The 24,441-nt window shown below is 33.2% G+C and overlaps 1 protein-coding gene across 1 annotated transcript; it reads right to left on the bottom strand.

Moving 5' to 3' along the window:
• Positions 1-11,043: 11,043 nt before the first annotated feature.
• Positions 11,044-13,368, bottom strand: LOC129882351 (L-type lectin-domain containing receptor kinase IV.1-like). The gene has a single exon (XM_055956605.1). The coding sequence runs from the start codon at positions 13,240-13,242 to the stop codon at positions 11,236-11,238; it is 2,007 nt and encodes a 668-aa protein (XP_055812580.1). The 5' UTR covers positions 13,243-13,368; the 3' UTR covers positions 11,044-11,235.
• Between the last annotated feature and the right edge of the window lie 11,073 nt (positions 13,369-24,441).

Raw genomic sequence — 24,441 nt, 5'->3', positions numbered from 1 at the left:
TGACTCGAAATTCGATCTCGACCCTCAATTCGGGACCAGACATACGAACCGGAATTCGATCTCGATACCTAAATCGAAATCTACCCCGACATCCAATCCGAGACCCAATTTTCAATTTAGAATTAGAACCCAATAGCCAATCTTGATGATCAATCTGAAATTCAAACCCAACAACCAATCGAGGACCCGACTTCAATTCAAGATTCGAATTGGAGCCCAGCCCCCAAATTGGGACCCGACGTTTGTATCAAGATCCAACCCCGACACACGACATGGGACCCGATCCTGACACTTGACCCCGAACCTGACTTTCAAATTGTAATTTGACTCCAACACTCGACCTCAACGACAAATCCGAAACCCGTTCTCGATACCTGATTTGTGGCTTGATCCTGACTCCCAATCCGGAACCTGACTTTCGAACCGACTCTGAGGGCCAAGGACTTCACCTTTACAATTTTATTTTTATTTTTTTTAGTTATAGAGGAGAATAATTAGTTTTAATGAATAACATAAAAATGAAGGGAAATTACAATATTTTTTGTGATATCATGAATTTTAAGTAAATAAAAGTTGGAAGTTTAACCCATTTGGCTAGCCCATAGTTTACCCATATTTTATCCATGATACCCATATTTTTAGTAAATTTTACCTATATCCTATAGTGATTCTTCCTAATTACACTTTTTTCCTACTCTTTTAAAAAAAAATTGAAATCCCTTCTGTTAGGTTGAATCCATATACATCATATACGTCATGACACATCACGTAAAGTAATGTATCCAATCAATTCATCGTGTAAAGTGATGTATCCGACGTCCTGATACATCACGTAAATGATGTATTTGACCGATACATCGCGTAAAGTGATGCATCTGACCGATACATCGCGTAAAGTGATGCATCTGGTTTTGATACATCACGTAAAGTGATGTATCCGATCGATATATATCGCGTACAGTGATGTATCAGAGAATATAAAAGATAGGAATTTTTGTATTTTTTTTCAAATGGTAGGGAATTTTAGAGAATATGATAAAATAAGTTGTCTATTTAGGTAATTTTTCCATATTTATATGAGTTGAATATGGGTTTAAACCCATATTTTACCCATCTAAAAAATCAATCACCCAACCCATTAAAATAAGGGCGAATTGGGTGGGTTACCAAAATATGGGTTCACTTTGCCACCACGAAATAAGATTTACATAGTTGAATTTCAATAACATACTTAGTGTCATTCCACAAGTGGGCTCTGGAGAGAGGATATGATGTATGTAGACCTTATCCTATCTTTGAGTAGAAAGGTTGTTTCCGGTAGACCTTCGATTCAAAAGAGCTTATGGGCCTCTGGCTCAGGATCAGGTGAGGGCGCCCCGAATGAGGCGATCAAGAAAGTCGTGGTTTTCGAAGGAGGATTGCGAAATACAACAAAAAAATAGCAAGATACAAAGAAAGTGAAAGATAGTAATACATATTTAAGAATAAGACTATGCGACTTCTTTTTTCGGCCTACCTCTACATCTCCCAACTCATGTTACTGCCAACCTCTCACACCTCCTTACTGTCACATTCGCGTATCTCCTCTTCACATGCCTAAACTGTATTAGTCTCTCTTCTCTCATCTTGTTGACCACAGAGGCCACCCTCACCTTGCCCCTGGCAAATCTACCCTGTGATATAGGAATTCACGAGAACTTAATAATTTTTGCTCAAATTTTGTATATGTATTAAAAAATTCATAAATATTTGACTGTGAAACCAATTTTATTAAATTGAGACCGTTGTAAAAATTCATAAAATTTAAAATTTAAATTATCGATCAACTCCTATCTCCAGAGTACAATTAACGCAATACTCCCTTTATGCCCGTGATACTTTTCCTTTTCGAGATTCAAAAACTTTGAATGGCATTTTATAATAGATTTTGTCATCATATCTAACATGAGAAAAATTACAACTTTAGTACTTTTCTTATTGTTTTTATAAACATTAGGTTGATCTAATCCAATTTAGCTTCAAAAATTAAAAAATTGACTTTCTGAAAGCGAAAGGTTCCATATAAATTAGAATAGACGATGTATTTAAATAGCTGAATTCCTAAATAGAATGGACTTTTTTAGTAGAAAGTATTTTATTTTGAACAACTTAAATAAATCTCATAGTGTAAGGAGCAAATTACCTTTTATCTCTACCCTTTTTCAATTTACAAAAATCCCTTCAAATTTGCCACATCCGGTTACATAGGAGCCATCCAGATACATGAATTGTGATACATTAGATAGCTTAGTTGTTACATTTAAAAAGTAAATTAAAGGTAAAATTAAATATCAGTTCCACAAATCATGCAAAACAAATTGATATCAATATCTCCCAAAACTTTAAGAACTTCAAACAATTCAAATTTCAATTTTTCTTCTCCCCAATCTATCCCAAATGGTAAAAAAAATTCTTTAATTTGAAATAAATTAAAAAGAAAAATAAGACCAACAAAGAAAATTAACAAAACAGAAAGGTGAAAAGAAGTTATTTTTAGTACAATTCCAATATCTGAGTTTTCCTCCCAAGACTCATACAATCTACTTAATCGACCAGCCTAACATCCAAAATAGAGTCAAAATTACAGTCTTACCAAATCATAAACAAGCATATTTTCAAAAGAGGAAAATGACGAATTATATAAGGAGTAAGAGCATTAAGATCAGATGGTCTATTTACAATAGCTGCTCTTGATTTAGCCCTTCGGTAACACCCCGATTGTTTTTCCGCCAAGACTCGAACCGTTCTTCACATGTGCGTAGACTCGAACCGAATGACTTGTAATTTTATATATGAGTTAGGATCAATTCCTAAATATTTGAAGTGTATTAGATGTGTTTTAGGATCATAAGAGATCTCTAACACCAAGCCGAGTTCAAAGAATTTCTATCGACTAAGTTTTCGAATGAGTTCGTATAAGGGTCAACTTTGAGTGACCATATATCCTATCATATAATGAATTGGGTGGTCCATGACCTATCAAATTAAAGTTATTTGAGTCTTCTTTCCAACGCCACCAATATTGCATTTTTTGGAGTTCAGAGTCAAAAGTTATGATCATTTACTATTACTGCAAAAAATTCAGGCGTGGAGCTGCTTTGGCGCCCGACGCCACTATAGCGCTCGAAACTAGTCTCTGAAGTTTTTCCCTTGGCGCGATGCACCACTATAGCGCCTGTAGGTTTTTGGATATGTTTTCCAGATTTTACTTGAGAAAAGGACATTTTGGACCTTTTCCACCCATCCTATATCTAAAACACTATATTAGGGATCACCATTTTCCGCCTCCATATCAGTTTCTAAGGGTTTTCTCTCCAAAAACACCTAAGAATTTGAGGGAAAGAATTGGAGAAGAGAAGGAGGGCTAGAGTTCAAGTTCTTCAAGTAAGGCCATCAAATCTTTGAGTTGTTCTTCAAGTCAGGTATGTAAGGCTAACCTAAAATATAGATTGAGTTCTTCCATATGCCCCATAGATGTGTTGGATGGAAGTTGTGAAAGGCTTCAACCTGAAGTTTTCTTGAATTTTTCCTAAACTATAAAATATTTTTATATACTATTAATTGATTGATGATTTTCATGACTTGAATTCTTGGATAATTATCTTTCATATTTATTTACAAACCATAATTATATATTGACAACAATGAATTTTTGTATATAAATTCATATGTAGTGATGGTGTTCTCAAGTTGAGTTTTGTTGAGAGTGTGGATTCATGTATTCATTCACATGAACTCAAGATGAGATTTCATTTTTGTCATAATTGTCTTGAGGTTGTGATTGATGGTTTATGTGTATATGTATTAATTGGAATGAAAAGAATAAATTGGGATAGTTATGAATGTGAATGACATAAAAAGGAACAAAACCTTGGTAGAGCTAGAATGTCCGTTTGTCTCTATAAATTGAACATAAAATTAAATAAAGATTTTAGAGCAAGATATTTGATGATGATGTGAATGATGATGTTTGAGATGAAATGGATTGGAGTCTAATATGACTACATGATATGTGATTTACATAATTTAATTTGATTGGAGTCATATGAGTATAAATGATTGTTTGAGAAGGTGTTTAAATAAATGATTTGTGAACATTTTTGCATAAACTATTTATACACTATTTTGAGTTTAAAGAATGATTATTTCCATCTTTGATTTAAAAAGAGTTTAAGCATGAGTTGAGTTTGAGAAGTCTCTTAATTATTATTTTTGAACATGAGTATTTTGAGTATAAACGAGTTGAGTATTTTTACATTAAAATGTCTATTTTGAGTTTGAGTTGAGGAGTTAAAAATTATGTTTTAAATGCATCTAATATTTTCTGCATTCATTGAGTTGAAATGGTATCAAATTCAAAAACAGGAGTTTGATGATTGAGATGAGTTGATTGTGAATGAAGGTCCAATGAGACTAGATTGGTTGAATTTTGAAAAGAGTCCAATGAGACTAAATGAGCTGATTTGAAACTAAGTCCTAAGAGACTAAATGAGTATTTTGAGTATTTTACACACTTGATAAATATGTTCATATTGAGCCTTGGGAGGAGTATTGATTATCAAATTGGGTAAGAATATAGTCCATACTCGAATCCCATAAACTACGCCGTCAATATAGAAAGGGATTGGACCATTAAAGTCGAATGCTTCTCATGGAATTGGACTGTTAAAGTCGAATGTTTCCCATTTTATTGTCCTGAAATGATAGGACTTGATTGATTGATGGAATCCATGATTGGTTAATTCATTCATGCCCTGGCAAGGTATGGAAAGACGTGGCAATGACGTGGCTTATTGTGCATCACCTACTTATAGGTGGTAGAATTATTGTCAGTTAGAGAAACTCCCAAATTAAGTGGATTGTGCATGATATGATTGGTTTGATTGTGATTGTAGACGATTGAGTCGAATTGTAAAGCATTGCTAAATTCTAATTTGCATATCTATTGAGTTGAGTCATTTGACTTTATTATTGAATTGATTGTATATGATTTGATTGGATTGGATTGGATTAGATGATATGTGATTGGATTGTAAATGATTGGATTTGAATGAATTGAATTGTACATGATGGGATTGGATTGGATTGAATATGATGGGATTGGATCGAATTATAGATGATTGGATTGGATCAGATGGTATACAATTGGATTGGATTGGATAATATGTGATTAAATTGAATTGGATTGTATGTGATTGGATTGGATTGTATATGATTGGTCTCTGTCTAAACCGTATTCTTACTTTAGACTTATGACACCTTGATTGAGTCTCTTATCTTTATGACTTGAGATATTTGAACTGGTATTGCTCTATCTTGACACATGTTTCATTCTGCTATATTACATACTCGTACATTCTATGTACTGACGTCCATTTGGACCTGCATTATTTCATGATGCAGAGACAGGTTTAAGAGATCATCAATATGCACACCGTTGAGGATCTATTCACACTCAGCTTATTGGTGAGTCCTCCCCTACATTCGGAGGATACCACTTATGTTATTCTTGCGTTGAGTTAGTATTTTCATTCTGATTTGAGGTAGCCATGAACCTGTCATTGGCACCAATTAGATAGTAGTGATAGAGGCTTCGTAGATTAGATAGTGATGGATCGATTTAATATTTTATTTTCTTGAATTGTTCTTGTCAGACTATTTTAATGACATAGATTGGAGTTTGATTTATTGGCCAATGGCCTTTGTTCCTTGAACTAGCTTGTTGATTGGAATTGCCCACTTAATTATCCCTTTATTTTAAGTCTTTCGCTGATTGAATGAATGAACGGGTGTGTGATCAGGTCAAGTGGTTCGCTTGGGAGCCAGAAATGGTTTCTGAGTGCCGGCCACGTCTACCCTCCCAGGGCGTGACACATTCTTCAACTTCTTCTTCATCCATTTTTTCTTTTTAGTTTTCCTAAATTCTCTTCTTTCAATCTATCCCAAAAGATAAAAAATTTCTGATCACATATTTCATACCCTGTATTAAAGAAATTTGTTACTTAAATTTGCAGTAGTTATGTATCAATTATAGAACCATACACATTATACATAGAATTTTATGATTCACGGACTTAGGGTTATGTATAAAAAATAACCCTAGGTTTGTGAATGATACAAGATGAATATATATGGTACTAAATTATACTTAAATTTGCACCAATTATGTATCAATTACAGAACCATACACATGATACATATAATTTTATGATTCACGGACTTAGGGTTATGTATAAAAAATAACCCTAGGTTTGTGAATGATACTAGATGAATATAAACTTTTACTTATATTTAAAACAATTATGTATCAAGTACAGAACCATCCAAATGAAACATATAATTTTATGATTGACAGACTTAAGGTTATGTATAAATCCTATGTGTGTGAATGATATATCTGGTACTAACTTGTTCTTAATTTTGTATCATTTATGTATCTAGTACAAAATCATACACATGACACACAGAATTTCATGATTAACAAACTTAGGGTTATGTATAAAAAATAACCCTAAATTTGTGAATGATACTAGTTGAATATATATAGTACCAAAATTTACTTAAATTTGAAGAAGTGTGTATCTAGTACAAAATCATACACATAAAAAAAAGGCAGTCTGGTGCACTAAAGCTCCTGCTATGCGCAGGGTCCGGGAAAGAGCCCGACCACAAGGGTCTATTGTACGCAGTCTTACCTTGCATTTCTGTCAGAGGTTGTTTCCAAGGCTTGAACCTGCGACCTCCTGGTCACATGGCAGTAACCTTACCATACACATAATGCATGAAAATTTATGATTCAAAAACTTAGGATTATGTATCAAAAATAATATTTCAACACGATACATTATATTATAAGCTGTAATGTATCATAACGCTGAAAACTGTAGATTATACATGATTTAAAAAGTAAAATATCACTAGATACATTAGAAATCAAAACCTTTGGTAAAGAAGGACTTTTCCATAAAATTACAGATTCAACTTTTCTACCTATTTTTTGGGATTTTTTTCCACATTAAGTTTAGAGGAAGAAGATACATCCTTCTTCGACTTCTGCTTATCAATATTTATATTCGTCATTGCTAATTGATGTAATTAATCGTGTATTTGGCTGGATCTGTTTTCAGTCCAACCATCGTCATCAGAATCATAAACACGATCAATGTTAGCTACGTTTAACTGGATAGTACCAAATGCTAAAAGAATGAGCATCATTCATATGTATCAGGACTTGAATATGAAAAAAAAATATGAACTGTAAGTTGAAGAAAAGAAAATACTACCTATTGAGGAAGTTGATATAGGTTGACTGGAGAGAGAACTAATTTGAATTTCAAACTTGTAATTAACTGCTAAGATTGTGGAAGTGAAAATAGGAAGAAATTAGAGAAGTGAAAAAAAGGAAGAGGAAAATATGGGTTTGGATGAAAGAGAAACAATGTATCCGATGAAATTGAGTTTTGGATTAAAAAAAAATATGATAAATAAAGATGTGTAGATAGACAATTTTTCCTTTTATTTTCCTTAAAGAAATTGTTTAATGGGAATCCAAATTAATCCCTTTTTTTTCATACATAAAAAAATAATCAAATTAATCAAGTTAGTGCAGTTTGTATATTAAATCTGGGAGAAAAAATATGAAGATTGAAAGGGTGGTTCTTGGATCGTAAAGTTGAATAATGACATGACATTCTTATATTTTATAAAAATCAGTTTATTTTAACTATTTTTTAATTTTTCATCATAATAAGTTGCATACATTACAACAAAATGTTAGCATGATTTCAACTTTTTTATACGTAAAATTTTCATAAGTTTATATTTTGTAAAAGAATACATATCATTGTAAATTTTGCTAAAAAATATTCATACTCAGCGTGAAGAAATTGTTTGTACTATGTGAAATGATTAAATTAAAGAATAACTAGTTATAACTACTGATAACTAGTGGATCTTTATAAAATTGTGTGTATTTGAAAGTTTGTAATCTCCAACATTTATTTATAAAAGGAACATGAGTATATTCGATTTTATTAATGCGGCGTCTTAGGATATTTTGATATCTTATTATGAACTATGATTTATTCATTTGTTATGATTGTGTACGAATTGGAGAAATTTTGATAGTTTTCACAACTTGTGGGGTTCCATGTTTATGAAAGATAATACAAGTCAATAAATCAAAATTTCATGTCCAAACAAAACTTCAACTTCATATCATTTGACTCCAAAAGTAACAATATGGGCATTTTTGGACAAAAATATTAACGGCAGGGATATTTTTGGAACGAAGTATAAACTTTTTTTTTTCAATTTCGTATATTAATTTAAGTGCATTTTTTTTATCCTTTTTTCATTTTTAGAATAATAACAAATAAAAATGGACAAAGAAAATGATTTCACATCACTTTTTCTAAAAACAATCACGATAAATAATTTAAAATGGCGGAGTGGTACTTCTTAAAATGATAATGAATCATCAGCTAAATAAAAGAAAATTTGCTTCAGTACATGCATCTACCGACACTTATTGGAGTCTATTCAATTTTGGAGTTGTTTTCATGATCTTCCAATAAATACATTTATGTCAACCCTTGGAATGTTTTATTAATTAGAATTTAGATGTCTTGAGGTTCCTTTCATTTTCCAACACTCTTTTTTTATTTTTTTTTATTTCATGAATAAATCTTTATTTTTCTTTCTTCCCTTTTTTTTAGAGGTCTTGTTGGACTTCTTTTCATTTAGTGAGTATAATTGTTATCTTTTACTTTTTTCTGTTATGCAAAAGTAGACACTTAAATTTGTATAAAATTAAACAAATAGGCACACGTATCCTATGTGACGTAATACACATAGGATGCTATGTAGGATGCCACATTGGACACAAAATTGTCATGTAGAACGCCATGCAGGACGAATGTGTCTATTTGTTCAATTTTATACAAGTTTAAGTGTCTGTCTACTTGTACACAACTAAAGTTAGAAAATATAGATTTCAGTTGAGGCCAAGTTAAAGGCATATTTATGTATTATGCCAATATCAATTAATAGGAGTAGTGTGGTAAAATAACATGTCAGTTATTATTTTCTGAATAGATGTATCACATCCAACTCTGACAAGTAAAAGTGAACGTATGGAGTACTTATTATCCTCATCAATTTAATCGTTAACCCCTTAAGAGTTATTTTTAGTAGTGGAATGCCTTAATTCCTAGCTAGTTGTTACCCACTTGTAAATCAAGTTTCCTTGTTCTATTGTTAGTGAAATGTTTTAACTTTAATTGATGCTGCTTTTCTTTCCTGATCAAGAGTGCTTACTAATTTTGCTTCCATTTTCTGGGAAAATTTACATCCATTAGTCATGTTTTCTATCTGAAGCAAAACTATGAAGGAGAGATAGCAAACATATTCTGAAATAGAAGTATTGGAAGTTGATGAGACGATACATTTGGTACCAATTGAATAGACTTTTTGTGTCAGTGCATAATTGATATAGAATTCTTATGTTATTCCGTTTCAGGTCAGATTGGAAGATGTTTTGGAATTGCTTAAAAATATCAAATCCTGCAGCCATGCCATTTATCTTGAAACTCCACCCCAGAAGAGATGATGTCACGGAGCCGGAGGCTGATGAAAAGCCGATATACATGGTCTATAGATTAAAGATCAAAGGACAAATACTGTTCCGGTCAGTTTTGAGCTGTTGAGTGACAATTGTTCCATCTCTTAAGAAAGGGCGTGGGGGCCTAAGAAGGTTGTTCACTTCTAAAAAAATATCTTAGTAGGCATGAATGGGAAGGATCCTCTATGACAACAACTATTAAGCAAAAGCAAATTCAACCTTAGCCAATTAGAAGGGGCTAGCGTAAGATAGGTGGTAAGTTAACATGTATTTGCTTTGATGCAGCATCATATTCAATGCATGATCTGTTATCTGTCTGGTTGAATCAGTTAACTTCAGCAGCCATGTACACTCATGTTTGCTGGTTTGAATCCATTGTAAGTTAATTCAAATTCAGAGACTGCAAGCTCACCATAGAGCACTAACCAGTTGAAACAAGGTGAAAGAAATGGCTGAAAATACTAGTGCTTGTGTTTTAAGTACTAGTTCATATATCTTTTGCTTATGTGTTAATTCGCGTATCTCTGCTTCTGTCAACTTTACTCCTTCAAACAAGTAATTATTACTCGTCTATGATTTAGTCTCTGAGTTCATCTAGGATTCTCTGCTCCCTTTTCTTCAAGTATTCTCGTCTCGAATTTTTTTCTCAAAGTTCCAATGTCATCATCTCTCCTCAACACGATAGACCTCCTGATCATCGTCTCTTCTTCCTCGATAACTTTCTAGTCCCTGCAGCATCTCACTCTATGATATGTTGTTCCAGATCCACCCAAGCTCGCTCCCATTTACTAGCAGTTGACAAGATTCATGTTTTGCAATGTCAAGCCGCTAATTCTAGTGCAAGTGTCCACTAATTAACAGTAGGAATTTCTATATATGTGCACTTTGCGGGCGTGGATATAAAAGCATTGTGGTTAGTGTGACATTCATGACGGAGGGAGAGCCAGCTAGAGCGGATCAAAGAGATAGAAGGATCGGCAGGCTGACACCTTAAGGCTTAAGAAAATCTCACATCAAAACGGGATTAAAAAAGTGAAAAGCTTTGTGAGACGTATAGAGGTCTTCATGACAAGGAATTGGCATACTTTGGCTCACTGGGAATACAAGTATCTGAAAAACGCTAAAAATGGACGTCTTGACAATAGTTATAACTTTGAAACTTCACAGTGAAGAGAAAAGAGAGAGTATTATCTCTATATATTATTCCATTCGAAACTGTACTATCATGCCTGAACTACTTTACTGTCCAATGTTCATGAAACTGTTCAATTTCGTGCTTTATGCGTAGATTAATTCAGCAGCATAATGACCAGCTATTGCTGAATCCCTGATTAGTATTTATTTTGCATTACAAGTAAACAACAAGATCAGGATACCATGGCTGACATCTTAAACATTTCTCAATATATTTCAAGTGTTGAATTCTCGATAGAATGAAAAGGTTTATATTACTATTCCATCATAAGCTTACTCTAATTTATCAAATGTACATAATCCACTAAAATTAGAGTATATTTACCAGGATTAGTACAACAATATTCCACAAAAAAAGATCTATCCAACTCTTTCATGAATCATCGGCCATCTGAGAGTAATGATTCTGCTACAGACGAAGAGGGGGAATGTGCATTAACCGAAGAAGATGGATATGACTTGATAAAATCATCAAAACCTCCGCGATGGTCAAATGTTAGGCCAGCAGATGAAACACCGAGTGCTGATAACTCTGGCAAGGCCACAACACCATCCAAGAACAGCACGTTTTGTCTCATGGTTGGCCTAAATGAGGGCTCTGAATGAGAGCAGAACAAGCCTAGACTTAAGACCAACTCCACTTGCCCTGGAACATAATCAGTGCCAAGGTTTGGATCAACTGCCTCAAGAATATTACCTCTATTCCAGCACGAGAACACCCAATCGACTAAAATCAGATCATCACCGTCTTGTCTTGGCTGTATCGGCCTCCTACCACAGGCAACTTCAAGCATAAAAGCCCCAAAGGAAAATACATCGCTACTAGGTGTTGCCCTGCCAGTTCTAGTATGCTCTGGTGCAAGGTAACCAAGAGTACCAACGACACGAGTAGATTGAGGATCGGTCCCATGACCATATAGCCTCGCGAGTCCAAAGTCTCCTAGCCTACCATTTATTTCACCATCCAACAAGACATTACTAGCCTTAACATCCCTATGAACCACTACGTGATCACATTCTTCGTGTAGGAAAAATAGTCCTGATGCTACACCTCTAATAACTCTGAATCTTTGGTTCCAATCAAGGGTGAATCTTGGTTGGTCGTATAAATACTTGTCTAGACTTCCATTAGACATGTACTCATAAACCAAAAGTAACTCCCCTTTTCGCCTGCAATAACCCAAAAGTGGTACTACATTCCTGTGTTGTATACGACCTATGCTTACAATCTCCGAAACAAATTCCTTCATCCCTTGTCTTGATTCATGAGATATCTTCTTTACAGCTATCTCAAGTTTGGTTATAGGCATTACTCCTTTGTAAACTTTACCAAATCCTCCAGCTCCCAACAGCTCCTTTTCTCTAAATCCCTTAGTGGCAGTATACAAATCTTTATAATTGAACCTTTGCGGTCTATACTCGCGTTCCCAATCTTCAAGAAGTTCTTCATACTTCTTCCTTCTTACATAATAAACCACCACTGATGTTGCTACAACAATTGAAACCAAAGAGATTACTGGCAAACCAATCGTTACAAATCTTGATGTCCCTTTGCGCCCAACACGAGGAAGACTAGGAAGTTGAGAAAGTTCTTGAGCTTTCCCATTTGCCTTGAAGCTCCATCCCAAGATATAATGATGTGTTGGGACTGAACCAGTTGATGATGAAAAACCAACATACATAATCTGATCAAGAATCGGCGTAAGATCATATTTCAAAGCCAAAAGTGTCCTAACTGGTTTTTCCATATGTAATGGAGCTACTGTCACATTAATTAGCTTAGTTATGCCATCATAATCCACCCAAACTTGCATTGGCTGGCCACTAATCAGAGTCAAGTCATGAAACAAGCCAGTATCATCAAAGTAACCTGCTGTGTGATTTGCAACAGATCTCAATCCATTTATATCAATTCCAACATGATTGCCATTCATATCACCAAAATCCGCGCTAATGATTGTATCAAACTCAACTCCAACAACATGATTTGATCTTTTCCCATTATTGGTTGAGTTAAAAAGGCCAAGATAGTGGTTTGCCAAAGCCCCTCGAATTCCTCTCTGTGGCGCGATAACAAAAACTAGTCCATGACCATCCAAAGGCGGAAAATCAGACCTTATCGCGAACACAAATGTTGTGGAGAAAGAAAGTGCATCACCATTAGGTGAATTCTTGAAATGAATTGGATTTGGATAGAAAGCATGGCCTTGATCTTGCGTTTTGGAATCTGTTAACAACAAAAGACCATTGGATGTAAGATTAGCAATGCCATCTAAGCTTAGATTACTTGATTTGAATCCATTGTAAGTGAATCCATCAACTTCACAAGAAGTTGGTGCAAAATCAACTAAGAAAAGAGCCACTAGTATTACAAGATTGAAGAACATTGGCAATATTTTCTTGATTGAGAGAAAATATTGTGACCAAAATTAAATAAATGCACAAAATGTACGATGGTATGTCCAAAAATATTATGGCAAGTCGTCTCAAGTAATCCAAAAAAATTCACTTACCAAGTGATCCATCATACTAAAATTTGGACTACTTAAGAGGAAAAGTCTATATTTTCAATTAGGGTGATTGGTTCGATCCGATTTTATTTATTATTTGATATTAAATTATAAATATGTTAAATGAATAACTAAATCAATTAGATGTGGAGTATACAAAGTAAAGATATTTCCTCATTTGAAATAATGAAGGGAAAAATTACCTAAATACACAATTTATTTTATCACATTCTCTAAAATTTCCTATCATTTGAAAAAATTATAAAAATTCTTACTCTCTCCTATTTTCGGATACATCACTTTACGCAATGTATCAGTACATCGAATACATCACTTTATGCGATGTATCGGGACGTCGGATACATCACTTTACGCGATGTACTGATCGGATACATCATTTACGTGATGTATCAAGACGTTTTTGAATATATTCGAATTACACTAAATTTAAAATATTTTTGTAATTTAGAAAAAAATAAGAAAAAATATATAATTAGCTCTTAATACTATAAAATTTATGTAATCTTTACGATAATAAATGCTTTTGGATTTCAATAATTATAAATTGATGATAGGTGTGTCTGATGCCAACCACTCAACCAATATAGTACAAAATATTGATGACCCTCTTTGAAAGGTACTGAAAATAATAATGTCAGCAAGTGGCAAGAATTTAATTTCAATTGCAATACCCCTCTCACGTGTTGGGAAACTTTCTAAGCCCTCTAGATCCAAGCTTGTAACCATGAGTTTTAAAATTTATTGAATATTTAAAATTATTTGATTATGAATCTAATTATTTTCTTTTTTTTACTGGCAAATATTTATCTAATTTTAATTGAGAAAAATTAAGAAACAAAGATATTTCTTATTTTATTAGAATTTTTTTTATCGTTATCTAAATAAAAATGAATGATGAATTATTATGATCTTATATATATGACCTATATTATTAGTTTAAAAGGTACATAAAATTATTCTATTTTAATTGATAAAATATCACGACCCCAACCCGTCATGACTGACACCCACTCTAACTCTCTGATGGAAGAACGATTCTAACAGCCCAACAATAAAAATTAAAATATGTACACAAGTTTAGATATGCGAAAGCAGAATATAAACTAGAATAATGACTAAGTCCCTATAAACTCAGCAAAATAGATCAAATATCAAGAAGTGCAGAAACACCCTAGAAAATGGAAAGTCGTCCATACCAAAACTCTAACAATGTCTGAAAAGGAAAGGGAAACACTCTCACAAGAAAACATAATAATAAAACAATGTCTAAAGTCTTAGTCCTAGAAAAGGAAGACTAGAACAAGGAAAAGTCCATAGCAGCTTGAAACAAACAGCTCACCCTTGAACTCGAACACGCTTAATATTTTAACCGAGGGCTCTCCTCAGTCGGCTGAATAAAGCAAGAGTAGTATCAATACACAAAAATACTGGCGTACTAATAGGATCATGCGGTTAGCCAGTAAGCGAATCATAAACAAGTAAATTCAACACAATAAGCATACACATATACAAAATAAGTCAACAACATCTCAATATCATAACTCAATGTCTTCCACATGCTATAATTTCAAACAAGGGTCCTCTCAAGGGACCTATAAACAATCAACTTTGTGCTAGAACTTGACATCCAATCCAAATATGTGTCGGAACATGACACCCAATCTAAATACATGTCAGAACCGACACCGTATCCAAATTATGTGTCGAACGTGACACCCGATCCCAAAATACCACAATCATAAGAACATTCAATGTTTACAATATTTATACGACCAAGAACAGGTTCATCACAATAACAGGCTAGCAAGTGATCATTTCACACATAATCTAGCATGTTTCCTATTCATATACATATCATGAAGCAATTTAACAAGTATATGAAACACATACGGGAAACTAGACCATCACCCACCTCAAATTCAAGCTTTCACAACCTTACAATGCAAGAGCCTTCCCTTTTCAAGTTCGTTCTTCTCGTTCTTGGTCTAGAAAATATTAAATACATATCAAGGATAAATACAATGGACTAACTATCTGAAAATATAACACAATTTCACTCCCTAGGCCAAACCTATGATCCTAACCTTACCCTAGGGCTAATTTTCACCATAGATTTTCAGTTTAAACCCTCCTCCAATGATTATCACCCATACTTTTAGTTTCTAGGAATCAAAGTATGAATCTAGGGAATAAAAACCTTACCTTAAGCATGGAAATCCGTAAAAAATCAATGGAAATCGCCCTAGGTCTCCTCTTGGGTTTTAGAAACTAATTGTTGCAGAAAAGATCATTTCTGGTCTTTTTCAAGACTTAAGTCGCATTGTTCCACTTTGGCAGTCCCATTGTGGCGAGATATGCAGAAATAGGGAGTTAGGAGTTTATGCTCCAAGCCCCTATTTCTCAACACACTCCTTCGAAAAATACATTAAAATTATACCCTTCACGTCAAATTCGATTTCGATAGTTTTACTCACCCGAATGCAATTTTGTGAAGCCGTAAATGCTCCGTATCATCTTAGCTATCAGCCTGTCCAATCAAATTATATATATGACATCCCATAATTCACGTGATTACCTTAGATTTACCTGACTCAAAATTCATCCAAGTCTTGTCTAGGCTCAAATCTTTCAAAGTTACTACTCGATGTTTTCTGGCCCAAAATAAATCCTTCCCCATTGGCCTATCCCTAACGACGGGATCAGGTCGTTACATAAAATGAGAATAAATAGAAAAAAAGATTATTTCCTACTTATTTATTAATTAAAGTGATTTTTTAAAAGAAAAGAAACAAGAACATAATTCTTACAAGGCATAATACGTAAACATGCCCTTCAACTTGGTTTTAGCTTGCATCTATGCCCTCAAAATTTGGGTGTGCACAAATAGACACCTAAACTTGTATAAAGTTGAAAAACACATTTAGTTCGTCTTACGTGGCGTCCTACATGATAATTTTATGTCCTATGTGTGTTACACCACGTAGGACGCGTGTGTCTACTTCAATTTTATACAAGTTTAAGCGTTTACTTGTGTACATCCAAAGTTGGAGGACATAGATGTTAGCTGAAGCAAATTAAATGACATATTTATGTATTATGTCTTCTTAAAAAGTACTCCTATTGACTTAATTTATGAAGTTCACTTTCTTTTAGTTCGTCCAAAAAAAGAATGTCACCTGTCCATAAATGAAAATAATTTAATTTTAAAATTCGTCTTTTCTCTTAATGAAATGATTTATATCCACACAAATGGTCAAATAGTGTTTTAGACCACAAATTTTAAAAGTTTTTCTTTCTTTTTCGAATGTTGTGCCAAGTCAAATGGTGCCACATAAATTATGACAGAGGGAATTATATTTTTATTAAGAATATAATGTGTTTAAAAAGAAAAGAAATAATATATTATCTTTAGAAAGATGATATTTTTGACCTATTAAGTAATAATATGAGCATTTATGGATCAAATTATTAGCAGTAGAGATATTTTTAGATTAAACTATTAACAATAGGGGTATTTATAGATCAAACTATTAAAAAGAGTGTCTTTATTCAATTTCACTCAGTTTAATAGCATTTGTTTTTACCTTTTTCTGCTTTTTCCTGGTTAGTTAGTTAGTCAAAAAGAATTACAATAATAACAACTAACAATATACTGGTGAAGAAGATGTGATGGACATAACTAACTGAAGAAAAGTGATGACTGCTGGAAATGAAAGAAAGTGATGACTACTGAAAATGAAAGATAGATAAAGTAACAAAAACAATAATAGTAGTAAAAATTGGAGAATAAGATAATGGAAGAATAGTAATAATAATACGATAAGGAGAAGAAGAAAATTAATAAGGTGTTCTAAACTAGAACCATACGCTCTCCCAAAAGAGAAGATAATCACCCAACTAGCTACCAACATTTTGTTATATAATTCTTGATCTTCATACTCTCTTATTTAGGGTTATATATGTTATCTCCTGTATTAAAGTTAGTAAACAAAAAATACTAAATATGAAAAATAAAACAATATTCGAGTCCACAGAATTCACTGTGTGTCCTTAAGAAATTTAATCCCCTCATTGTACTCAAGATTATAGATTATTTCCTCCCAGGATAAAACGGATAGAACATTAAAGAAGTAGTGGCACCTTAAACTTCGATAATATCAGCAAACTCAGAAAAAACAGAAACGTAATCACGCAAAGACACAACTTTGTTTGTAAGAAAATATATGCAAAAGAGAAGAAATTTTTTGATGTTAAAAACTGAGAGAATGCCTTTCTATTTATAGACAACAATAGATTAGAATATGTCTGTCTAGAACAATCTCATCTGTTCAGAATAGGCACAGTGTCTTTTGGGAAGGAAGTGCCTTTTTGGAAGGAACAGGTCCTTCCGAAATATTTCCGCGAATTTTAAAATAAAATCTCATTTTTAGTTATTTAATTAATTAATAATCAATAATTCCAAATTAATATTGAACTAATATTCAGAAAAAGAAAATCAAATAATGAGATTAATAAATAAATTTTGTCTAAAATATTATCAATCGAAGCTGAAGCCATAGCCGAAGCTAAGCCAACTGAGCGAGACGACGATGGCACGAGGGGGCACCCTCTACTCAACCCTTTATGAGTTAAATGAAGTCTTTCCTAATATAAGGACAATACTTTTCATTTCTTCTTTCAATAAGGGAGAAATGACTTTTCATTTTCCATTCATTTGGTTCCCCCACATTTTCCAATTCTTCTTTCCCATTCACACTCCAATTAAACCCAATAATATATTCATTGATATGAAAATGTGTCATAATTTGTCTAATTACATCTCCTCAATTCTTACTCGGCCTTCCTCTACCTCTCCATAGATAGCTCTAACCTCTCGGGCCTCCGCATTGGGCATCTGTGTTTCTTCTCTACACATGCTCAAATTATTTCAGTTTCGCTTCCCGTATCTTGGTCACCATAGAGATCACTCCACCTTTTTTCATATATTTTCGTTCATAATCCTATCTCTCCTAATATGCCCACAAATCTATCCAAGCATCTTCTTTTCCGTGTTACTCTCACCTTCTAGACGTGCAAGTTTTTGATTGACCAACAGTCTGTCCCATACGACACGGTTGGTCTAACAACCACTTTATAAGTCACAAAATGAATGACATCTTTTATATTTAGTAACAATTTGATTTAAAATTTTTCATTTTATACCTAATGAAGTAATTTGTAGCTACAGAGATTTCTCAAAGTTCTTTTAAATTATAAATTTCAAAAAACTTTCGTTTTTCCTAAATGTTGTGTCCAATTAAACATCTTTACATAAATTGAGGTGGAAATGTAGTTGAATTCGTAATTAAAAAGCCTGGACCTTCGGAAGTACATTGAAATGGTTGTGATTGTTTTACCATTAACCAAAAAATGGAGCCCATAGAATAGAGAATTTTTTAGTTGAAAGTGCTTCATTTTCCTTAATGAAATTACCTAACGGAAATCAAAAATAGTTTTTTTTTTCTTAATGCATAAAAATTTCAGATTATTTGAGTTTAGTTTATGTATTAGATCTGACGAAGAAAATGAAGACTTTTTCTTTCTGGGTCATAATCAAGTTGGATTTCATGATGACATGATCCTTTTTTGTGATTTATAAATCAGTGTATTCTAACTATTTTTCATCAAGTTGCATACATTACAATGTTACACATGCCTCGAGGTCCACGTTTTTTCGTTTTCAAAATTTGCGGCAAGGAGGAGAAAAATGAGAGACAAATTGAAATTTGTTACCAAAGTGGACGTCCACCCTTTCTCTTTTTATTACTTTTTCTTTCCTTTCTTTTTTTACTTTTTCTTCTTCTTTCTTTCCTCTTTTACTCTTTTCAACTCATCATTGTCCCCCTTATTATTATCTTCTACCTATAAATAAGGCAGTGTAAAATAAAAAGAGACGCACTCAGTTCTCTGAATTCTCTCCTTTCTCTTTTTCTCTTGCTATCTCTTTTTCTTAATTTGCTAAGTTAATTTATTTTATAACACGTTATCACCACAAGCCTCCATTGCTTTGAGCTATATTTTTAAGAAGATAACAAAAGGGGTAAGAATTTTATTTTCTTAAAATGTCTAATATTTTTAAATTTGAATTTGTTGCTCTTGACATATTTAGAAAAGGTTACTCATCGTAGGCTCTAGATGCCGAAATACATCTAGAATCGATGGATTTGACAGACACCATCAAATATGACAATACGTCATCTAGTTAAGACTGTGCCAAAGCCATGATATTTTTCCGTCACCATCTTGACGAAGAATTAAAATTACAATCCTTACATTAAAGGATTCCCTTAAATTGTGGAAGAATCTAAAAGAAAGATATGACCATCTGAAGTTGGTCATCCTTCCACAGGCACGTCATGATTGGCTAAATCTGAGATTATTGGATTTTAAAAATATAATTGAATATAATTCTGTCTTGTTTAGAATTATAGCTCAGTTAAATTTATGCGGAAAAGAAATCACTAAGCCAGATAAACTTGAAAAAACATACTCCACATTTTCACCCGCGAATATGCTCCTGCAGCAGCAATATCACGAAAAGGGGTTTAAAAATATTCTGAATTACTTTCTCACCTTCTTATTGTTGAATGTCACAATGAACTGCTAATGAAAAATTATGATAGTCGGCCCGTTGATTTTTTGCCACTTCCTGAAGTGAATCAAGCAAATTATAACCAATGAGAAAGAGGTCATGGCCCAAGTCATGGTCGTGGTCATGGTCGAAGAAGAAATTATAATCATGATACTCGGTTGGCACCGAGAGATGATCAACAGTATAAAAAGAAGAGTGAAAAAGCCAGAAGCTTTACCAAAGAGAAATTCAGAAAGTATATGTGTCACGACCCAAGCCTAGGGCCTAGACGTGACATGGCGAATGAGGAACCCAAAAGTATCTCAATCAAGCCTCTTAGCATTCTTTTAGCCTTTCATAGGTAATGATGATAAATAAACAAGCGGAAATCATAATAATAAATCTTCAACTTACATATGTCCAACAATACTTCTAACTATTAGATTTAACGGGGCTAAGACAAGTCCCTAGCTCACCCTCAATCATAATAGAAGAAATGTCATAGTAAAATATCTTAACATATCATAAACTAGAAAGATAAAAGAGTATTGTTCCCGAAACATGGGAACTCACCAAAAGTAGTCTCCAATGGAATATCAACTAGCCACGTGGAGAAGAACGAGGAGGAGCATCGATCCCTACATGGTGATATCATGTAGGCAAAAGAGTATGCGTTAGTACTTTGAATGTACTAAGTATGTAAGGATGCATGAACATTGAGGAAACATTAAAACATTTATGTAATATGGAACTTAATTTAATGTATGCATAATAAATCATATATATATCCTTTAAAACATTCATTTTGTGGGAAATTAACCATAACCGACATTTAAGACCATGCGAGCTATTACATGGAATCCAACATAACCCCCTACGTTGGCCGGGGAGACTACTTGCCGGGTAGAACTCCGTCAACTTCATTCATTTCTTTAACTTTAACTTTAAGGGCTATTTATGGATCCATTAGCCTAAGCCTACGAGGGCTCCTATGTTGGCACATAGTTAATGAGTCAAGGGGTTGCTACTAGGATTCCCTTACCGAATCTCACCTCAATGCCTCATTCGGTGCTAAGTCAATCCCACAGAATAGTTTAATACTTCAAAATATTCATAGCATATAACTTGAGAATTTAAACATCATATTCGGTAGAATAGCTCATTAAAATATTTGATAATTCAAATATGCAAGAATTGTCCTTATTGCATAAAGAATCCATCATTCATATCATTTCATCATTCTTTCATTTCATAAGACTCCCTTTTTGATCATAGATATTGTTTCATAAACATTTATTTGAAGTCAAAGCTTTCAAGTCAAACTTTATTAAAAACATAGTAAAACTAGGTGGGTTCAAATCACTTCAACTTGCAAATATGTATGTAAATAAATATTCATAAATACTTTGAAATCCATTAATTAAAATTCATGATTTAAACAACCACCATGAATTTCAAGAGCCTTTAAATAGAGAAATTACTTGTAAACCATCAATTCATACATATAAAATTATGTTGCATCAAAATAGACCAATAATCATTAGTTTAACCATGATTCATAGTATTAAGTAAAAATAAGAATTTACCATAAGAAAATATTACTTGAAATCAAGATATTTAATTGAAAGAGTTTTTGGACTACATGGGTGGAAGAACCCATGGATAAACATACACATAACTTAGAGTAGAGCTTAAAGAAAATAAATATAATTTATCATATAATCAAAATAATTTAGACATGAGAATGGAAGGAATACTCTCATTAAAGCCTTACATACCTGGAAACCGAAGCTTTAGTTGGTACCGGAAGACTTAATGAACACTCTTGAGTCGTAGCTTTTCTCCTTGCCGAAACGTTTTGTGTACTACCCGGAATATATGAATTACCGGAATAGTATTTCTTCACTACTAAGAACTAAAAATATATTTGAGAATGTGTAAAGAAGTGTATAGAGAGAAGATTTGCTTGAGAAAGCTTGATGAATAAAATGAGGAAATAAGGTGGGTATTTATAAGTGGGAAAGAGGGACCTAACAATAAATAAAATAATTATAAAAAAAATCTAAAAATTTAGTGGAATATATTGATGTCATGGATGATGTTAAATGGAGGACAATTTATGTCATAAGTGATGTCAAATGTATCTAGATCTTTTTATGGTAGGTGAAATGAGTTATTTTTTGACAGAATACTCTTTTTGGGAGCTGCGTTTGAATAAGATAAATTCCTTATTAGGATTTAGTGTCTTCATAAGAATTGTAGATATGGAAGTCTAGTTTCATATCATTCAAGAATCAACCAATTTGGATAAACCTACAGTGAGATATGATTTTTCTTCTATAAACACTCATTTCCGTCACAGCATCCTACCTTACAAAAAATAATTTATTTGACCTATTTAACCTCCGAATATTAAAATATGGTCTTCATAAAAGTTGTAGGTAATGATCTTGTGGTTACTAAGAAATTTGAATCACTCAAGTTGGATATTTCTATGAAAGGTTATGTCCAAAATACAGAGGTTGTATCATGTTTAGGCGAAAATTGAAACATCATATACAACGTTTTTAGGGGATGTTACAATATGTCATAGATGTGGAGGTATGGGGCACTGGTCGCGGACTTGCCGGTCATCAAAACGTCTGCTCAGCTATATCAAGCATCCTTGAAGAGGGCAGAAAACAATGCAGAGACAAACTTTATCTCAGAAGATAATATTGAGCCTATGCATTTGGATGTAGCTGATTTCTTTAATTTTTCAGAATGAATATTGAAAAGCCTAATAATATTTAAATAATGTTCTTTTTATATGTGTCTACTAAATGATATGTTTGTATTTTTCTAGTCCATGTAAATAAATAAAAGTTGTATAATGAGTCATGTATTAATTATAATATTTACCTTATTTCTTTTTGAAGAAAAATATGGATATGCCTCAAATTTTATTTGGACCAATGATCAATCACGAGTATATTTGTGTAATTGATAGTGGAACAACTCATGCCATTTTTAAAGACGAGAAATATTTTTCTAACTTGCTTAGAAGAAAAGCAAATGTTTCTACAATTTTTGGTAATTCGAAAATGATTGAAGGCTCCGGAAGAGATACTATATTTCTGCCTAAGGGGACATAGATTGTTATAGAAGATGCATTATTCTCTTCTAAATCCCTAAGAAACTTGTTAAGTTTTAAAGATATCCGCAGAAATGAATATTATGTTGAGACACTATATGAAATTAATACTGAAAACCTTGGTATAACCAAAAGTGTCTCAGGCCAGAAATATATTTTAGAAAAATTACGAACTTTGTCGTCTGACCTATATTTTGCAAAAATTAGTGCAATTGAAGCACATTAGATCATAAACCAGAAGTTTACTCATCTAAATATATTTGTGCTATGACATGATCAATAGGCCATCATGGATCAATAATGATGAGACGAATTTTTGAATATTCAACTGGACATCCGTTAAAGAACTAGAATATTCTTACGAATGGTGAATTTTCATGTGCTGTTTGTTATCAAGCCAAATTGATTACCAGACCATCGACCCTGAAGGTTGGCATCGAATCTCCTGACTTTTTAGAGTGTATACATGGAGATATATGTGGACCTATTCATCCACCTAGTGGATTGTTTAGATATTTTATGGTCCTAATAGATGCATCATCTAGATGGTCTCATGTGTGCCTCTTATCATCTCACAATCTGGCGCTTGCGAAGATGTTAGCACAAACAATAAGATTAAGGGCGCAATTCCTAGATTATCCAATTAAGACTATTCACCGTGATAATGCTGGAGAATTTACATCCCAAGTTTTTGATGATTATTTCTTATCAATTGGGATAAAAATTGAATATCCTGTTACTCATGTTTATACTCAAGATGGTCTTGCAGAGTCATTTATTAAGTGCCTACGATTGATAGCCAGGCCTCTACTAATGAAAACAAAATTGTCAATTGCTGTTTGGGGTCATGCTATCTTACATGCAGCAACACTTGTATGTCTCAAACCGACACATTATAATAAATACTCTCCATCACAACTAGTATTTGGTTATGGGCCAAATATAGTCCATCTACGAATTTTTGGTTGTGCGGTATACGTTCGTGTAGCACCACCAAAACGTACAAAGATAAGCCCTTAACGAAGGTTGGACATATATGTTGGGTTTGATTTACCCTCCATAATTCGCTACCTTGAACCATTGACAGGAGACTTATTTACTGCTCGATTTGCAGATTGTCGGTTTGATGAAATAATTTTTCCGCCATTAGGGGGAGAGAAAAAGGACCCCGCAAGAGAAATTGCGTGGAAGGTTTCATTACTATCTTATTTTAATCCATGTACCCGCACATGTGAGCAGGAGGTCCAGAAGATCATCCACTTACAGAACATAGAAAATCAAATGTCAGATGCATTTACTGATTTGAAATGGA

This window comes from Solanum dulcamara, chromosome 3 (genome assembly GCF_947179165.1).
Source record: "Solanum dulcamara chromosome 3, daSolDulc1.2, whole genome shotgun sequence".
Taxonomy (NCBI): Eukaryota; Viridiplantae; Streptophyta; class Magnoliopsida; order Solanales; family Solanaceae; genus Solanum; species Solanum dulcamara.
This window is presented reverse-complemented; position numbering and strand designations above follow the sequence as displayed.